This window comes from Typopeltis vanoorti, chromosome 16 (genome assembly GCF_054136105.1).
Source record: "Typopeltis vanoorti isolate ZY-2024b chromosome 16, IOZ_Tvanoo_1.0, whole genome shotgun sequence".
Classification (NCBI taxonomy): Eukaryota; Metazoa; Arthropoda; class Arachnida; order Uropygi; family Thelyphonidae; genus Typopeltis; species Typopeltis vanoorti.
Genome location: NC_143564.1, coordinates 77,931,836 through 77,938,595, shown reverse-complemented (window position 1 = coordinate 77,938,595; position 6,760 = coordinate 77,931,836). Strand labels below are relative to the sequence as shown.

General features: G+C 34.0%; 1 protein-coding gene across 1 annotated transcript; it reads left to right on the top strand.

Moving 5' to 3' along the window:
- Positions 1 to 2,622: 2,622 nt before the first annotated feature.
- LOC150098147 (uncharacterized protein C15orf61) lies at positions 2,623 to 5,872 on the top strand. The gene is made up of 2 exons (XM_090406269.1): positions 2,623 to 2,950; positions 4,860 to 5,872. The coding sequence occupies exons 1-2, from the start codon at positions 2,623 to 2,625 to the stop codon at positions 4,985 to 4,987; spliced, it is 456 nt and encodes a 151-aa protein (XP_090262395.1). The 3' UTR covers positions 4,988 to 5,872.
- Positions 5,873 to 6,760: the final 888 nt, after the last annotated feature.

The window sequence follows — 6,760 nt, the reverse complement described above, 5'->3', positions numbered from 1 at the left end:
AAACCGCAATTGGAGATTTTCTTATATTTTTGTCTTATAATCCATCAGGGGCGATATTTAATTGTTTGCTTCAGGGCGCGATCTAATCTGGCGATGGCCCTGTCATCGAATACAAGTGCAGCAGGAATATTCTACAGGTAACTGTTTTACTCGAAATAGTAAACTAGACAGAAGAACATATGAAATTTGTTGACATAATACACTTGCCACAACCATACTTGCTTCACCCTATTTCAAGCTACAAAATGGACATGAGTTATACCAGTAGAGTTTTAGTCAGTAGTAAAGTTGGAATTTTCAGTCTTTCAGTCTCTGCCCTAATTCTTCCCTAAACTAGAATGTTGACTCTCGGGAAGTAAAGGTGGTTGGGGCCTAAAGGGATAGCTCAGTTTTGTATATTGATGCAAGAAGTCTCAGGAACAAGGGGAAGGTGTTTGTGGCATTGGTCAGTGCAACCTCGGCAAGAGTTATAGGCATTAGTGAGAATTGGCTGATAGCATGATGTAGTTACAGAGATAAAATGTAAAGAGTTTAGTTACTTCAGAAAGGATAGAGGGGACAGGATGGGGAGGAGCACTGCTGAATGATAGCAGGAATTACGGTCAAAAGGAATAGGAGATATGTGGAAAGGTGGCTGTTCATTTGAAGTAATCTGGTGTGAGATCAAAGCCAATAAGACAAAATATACGGTGGATGCTACCATAAGCCAGGGGCATGTCCAAGTATAATCTGAAGACATGCGTCAGCATATTTGTACAATGAGCGCAGGAAGGAAGAGATATCAAATGGCAGGAAAAAAATGGGACTTACAAACTTACTGAGAGATAATTACTTCAAGGCTACTTGAGGCGCTAGAGTATTAGACTTGGTTATAGGATCAGATGAGCTAATGAAGGTGGCAACAAAGGTTGGTCGATTGGTAGAGCTACTAATGGTACTTCTGTAGTATTAGTAGCTCTACCAATTCTCTACTTCATTAGTAGAGCTACTTCTGCTACTAATGGCTCATGCAAAAAAAGTTAGCAAATTTGAGTGTGGTTGGTAGTTGGAAGGGATTCAATCTTTCGATGCTGTTGGCACACTCTCCCTCGATGAGTCTTTGGACTCCCTGGAGGTGTCAAATAATAATAATAACATTGCCTTTGATTGTGGTTAGCAGGGGTGTGCAGACCAGATTTTTTTTTTTTTTTTGCTTGGAAAGTGGTGAGTGAGTGGAATGGTTTGCCAGAATTGGTTGTGAGTTCAATAACAGTGAATGGATTCAAGGAGAGGTATGATAGGATTTGTGTGCCCAATAGTTGATTTGGGTCTCCCACGATGAGTCTCTGGACTCCATGGAGATGTCGTAAATAATAATATTATTATTATCACATGATGACACTTCCGTGGAGTCCAAGGACTCATCGCAGGAAGGCACTGTACACCCACAGAACCTATGGTCTACACTACTCAATCCAACATCCACTCTTCGATATCTAACCCCGCCACACACCACTGTCATATTACTATAACACGATCCACTATATACTGCTTTGTAATATCATATATTCTTATTATAGCATATATTCTGTATGTTTTATGGCCGATTTCCATGCGAGATGAAAAATTGAGTTTAAAAACTCAATTTTTCATCTTGTTTATGCTCTGATGCTGATAGTTTATTTCCAGCTGGTATTGTGATAGTTCACTTCAGTTTTCATTACAGTGTAGTGCATTAATATTGCATTATTATTATTATTATTTGACACGTCCAGGGAGTCCAAAGACTCATCGAGGGAGAGTGTGACAACAGCATCTAACGATTGGGCCCCTTCCAACTACTAACCGCGCTCAAACTTACTTAACTGAGCCATTAGTAGCAGAGGCTCTACCAATCGACCAACCGTATTGGTAACAGTAATGACAAACTGAAACGGGAAAAACTCTTTCTTTCCCCGCATGAGATCGATTGAGCTTGTCTTCATCCATATAAAGATTCCTCTCAACATCAGCATCGAACTTTGATCCCTTTCAATCGAAGAGCGCATTTTGTGTATCATCGTTTTTGCAATGCCACTATGGATATACTACAGTTGCAATTTAATAAATAATTGAAGGTCACATAGGTATTTTACTTCTCTTATTTGATCATAAATAAGAAAAAAAAATTGGGGAAAAGCATGATATTCTTCATATTTCATTGATGAATCAATTTAAAAAAAAAAAAAAAAAAAAAAAAACTCATTTATTTGTCCGACAGTAGCGGCAGGAGGGCGTGTTTGAGTGGTAATCATGCTTATTTAGCATTTAATTTAATATAATATTTAGCTTTTAATTGCGTACATATTATATCATAAATCTTATTTTTATCATAACTAGAAAGTAGTGAAAAAAATAGATTGCTTATCTTATATATATTCTGTGAATTGTTATGAATAGTTTTCTGTATGCGATCTCTTTTTTGTATGTGATGCAAAACTTGATTATTTAATATTTGTTGACGTTATTTCATTTAATAAAAAAGAATATACAGTACTTTAAATCCGTGTTCATATAATCCTTGACATAAATGGAAGAAAGGGAGGCGTTTAATTAACGAAATGTGAATAATCAGTGGGAAGAGCCCTAAATAAAATCATGAACATGAAGAAGACATATGGACCTATTACAAAATTCAGAACATTCCTTGGGGCAGAGCATCTTAAGCAAAAACCTTATGCATCAGAAGTTCTCACATGTTACATCAGACAGAAAAAAATGCCTCCGTGGACATCTTATTTTGTCAAGTACAGTAGTATCATAAATGATCACTTTGGTCTGTCACATTTCAACTGGCAAATAGAAGAAGTGAATTACCATATTTTAAGAACTGGATGTTATCCTTATATAAAATATCATTGTAGCAAACGACCATTTCAAGATTTGACTCTAGAAAATAGATTTTTCCAGATCTTAAAAATTATGAACTTGGGTAAGTCTTAAATTAAGATGGATTATTAAACGTTCTCCATGAGAAGAAACTGCGAGTAACACACGATGTATATTAAAATTGCGCTGTTTTTAACGACTCACAGAAGTCCGTAGAATATGTAAATTACCCAATATCCGAGGCACATTTCCAGTCATTAAAAATTTTATGATAAAAAAATAAATAAAATGAAAATGAAAAAAAATCAGCTTTCAGTTCAGTAGCAGATTTAGGGGAGGATTTCCCCCCCCCCCAAAAAAAAACAAACAAACATAATATATATATTTTTTAAAAATTATATTAATTATAATGCACATTACAAATGTGAAATAGAATTTACTAGCAAAAGATTGCAGTAAATTCTATTAATAAAATATATCAAAAACAAATATATATTGTTTAATTGCCTTCTGCTCTCCAAGATTCAGATCTGAGAATCGGGACCTGTATTATTTGTCAGTAACTTATGTCTAGATCTATCCAACTTGATCATACCAAAGTACTGAATCATGACATCAGTGTATATTGGGTTTAGGCTCTGATGCTGGTAGTTTATTTCCAGCTACTATTTTGATAGTTCATTTTAGTTGTCATTACTGTGTAGTACATTGATATTGTATTGGAAACAGTGATTGCTCCTTAAATGTTACTATGGTCGATATTATTATTATTATTATGGGAAACTCCAGGGAGTCCTTAGACTCATTGAAGGAGGCCCCGAATCATGTTCATCACAACTATTCGACATTCACACAGTATCTATCATACCTTGCCTTAAACTCATTCACTGTCACAGTACCCACTACAGACTGGCAGCTTATTCCACTCATTCAGCACTCTAAAAGTAAAGAACCCAGCTCTAACATCCTTACTTGTCCAGCTTCCATGTATGTTCCCTAGTCCTCCCACCACCAGCCCTGTTCTCAAAAAATCTTCTGAATTAATCTTATAGAAACCCTTCAGTAATTTGAATGTCTCAATCATCTCTCCCCTCCTCTGCCTATCAACCAATTTCTGCAACCCACAAATCCTCAACCTGTTCTCATAAGGTTCATTCCACAGACCTGCTATCATCTTGGTCACTCGTTTCTGGATCCTCTCAACCTCCTCCCCATCAAGAAGAAACCTAGGTGACCAAATCTGAGCACAGTAGTCGAGATGAGGTCTTATCAAGGCTCGATACAGAGGAACAATAACATGCTTGTCTCTGCTCGTCAAAGTATTCTTCAGCAACCAAGTGATTTGATGAGCTGATTTGGCCACTTTTGCAATGTGCCCCCTAAACTTCCACTCCTAAATCTCTCGCCTCATCAATTTCCTGGAGTACAATTCCGGCAATGTAGTAAACTGCTGCTAATCTTTTCACCTCAAAATGTATAACCTTACATTTTTCCGCATTAAATTGACATCCATTCTCTTTAGCCCAGACCTCCAATCTATCCAAATCATCTTGCAAAATTTTGACATCATCTGCATTCACTATTCACTATATGTCCTTATTGATATTAATGTGGTTGATTATCTGCCCTTCAAGATGTGAAACTATATTGAGATGAAGCAAGCTGATGGGAGCATTCAGAAGCATATATTTCTCTTGATGGGAATTCATACGTGAATACAGAGAGTTTTGTTAATTTTTATGACAAGCAAGCAATTATTGATTTTATATAAGACTACAGATGGAGGAGACAGTGTTATTTGGGAAATATTTAATTCACAGGTAATAATAATAATAAAACCCTTAATAATAAATTGAAAGATGTTTCTAAAGAATTAACAAAATATTAATTTTTAGAATAATTTATTGAAAATATACAAGTTTCCCAAAACACAACTATGACATGATTTTATTCTACCTCTAAGTTTTAAATAGGCATTATTAAATAACGCTTATCTGAATTTTTTTTTCCAGGAATTCCTACCCTGGCATATGGCTTGGCAGCATCACTACTAATTAGTTATGCAGAAGAGGTGTTAACACCAAAAGGAAAAGTTATAATCTACTTTTTGAACAAGGAGCATCATGGTGCAATGTTCTAATTATAGATTCATCTTTAGCTTAGTTAAAACATATTCATCGTCATGCGTATCAAGGATTTAGGCTTAGCATGGCCTGTTCCGGCCTTAGAAGTCATCGCTGAATCGTTTAAGAGGACGTCCTGGTTTTCTTTTTCCTAAGGCTTGTACTTTAAGGCTTGTTTTTGTAATCTTTCTGTTTTCATTCTTTGAACGTGTTCCATCCATTTATGTTTATATTTTTAAATTTTCTATTACTGGTTCTTGGTTTAATTCTTTCATAATTTCTTCATTTCTTTTGTGATCAAATAGGGTATACTTTGCAGTTTTTCTCATAAACTTCATTTTTGCTGTTGTTAATCTTTGTTTGTCTTTTTGTTTTATTGTCCAGATTTCGCTTCCATACATTAAGACTGGTAGGGCTAATGTATTGTATACTTTTAGTCTGGTTTGTTTTTGAACTAGGTTTGGTTTAAATATAGAGTTAATTACATCTGTTATTTTTAAATATTTTGCAGTTTTTACGTTTATGTCTTTTTCATTTTCATATGTGATCATACATCCTAGGTAGTTAAATGAATTCACCAGTTCTAAGATCTTGTTATCTATTACTATTTTAGTTCTTGCTGGATCTTGTCCTTTAAAGGCCATAGTTTTTGATTTTTCTATTGATATTATCATACCATAATCTTTAGCTATCTCATTCAGATCTAAAATAGCTTTCTGTAAGTTATGTTCAGAATTTGTAATTATTATTTGGTCGTCGACAAAAACGAGAGTGTTTAAGTTCGCTGTAGGAGAAAGTTTAATTCTTTGATGTAAATTATTTATTCCATTTTATTATTATTTCATTTAAGTAAATATTAAAAAGAGTTGCTGAGAGGGGATATCCCTGTCGGACCCCTTGGTTTATCTCTCTCGTATATGATAGCTCATGATTTAATCTTATTTGTATTTGATTATTTTCATATATACTTGTGATAGCTTTTAGGATATTATTTGGTATTTGTCTTTCTTTTAATATGTTAAATAATATGTTTCTTTTAACTTTGTCAAATGCTTATTCAAAGTCAATAAATGCAATATGTGTTTCTAAATTGTATTCTCTTCTTTTCTCTATTATTAATTTTAGGCAAAAGGCCTGGGTCTATACATGATCATCCTTTTCTAAATCCATTCTGTACTTCTAAAATAAAGTTTTCGGAATATTTCATTAGTTTGCTATTTAAGATTCTGCTATATATTTTGTAATAGCAATTTAGTATACTGATACCTCTATAGTTTTTAGGGTCATCTCTATTACCTTTTTTTAAAGATAGGAATCACAATTGCTTTTTTCCGTTCTATTGGGGGGGGGGGATACCAGTTGAGTAAATTTTATTTAAAAATAATAAGAGTCTGTCTTTGAATCTTGTTCCTGTGTATTTATATAGTTCTGAACCTAGCTTGTCTTCTCTATAGCATTATAAAAGTCAATACTGTCATTCAGTCTATTAAAAAAAAAATCAGAACTTGCTTTATTGCTTTCATTTCCCATTAAATAGCTCTTGTCTTTTGCTTTACATCAAACACTTAATTCTGTATATAGAGTGATTTGCTATTTATCCAGTTCTTGCATAACCGCAGAATATCAGTTTAACATTCCTTGAATGGATTAGTGTGATCTGAATCCTGGAGTAGCACTTTGTAATTGTATATTCATCTTGATTGGCCACATATAATAATTATAGTGATAATTTAAGATCTAGTGATTTAAATAATACACATAGTTCATAGTGTATATCATATTATTTCTCA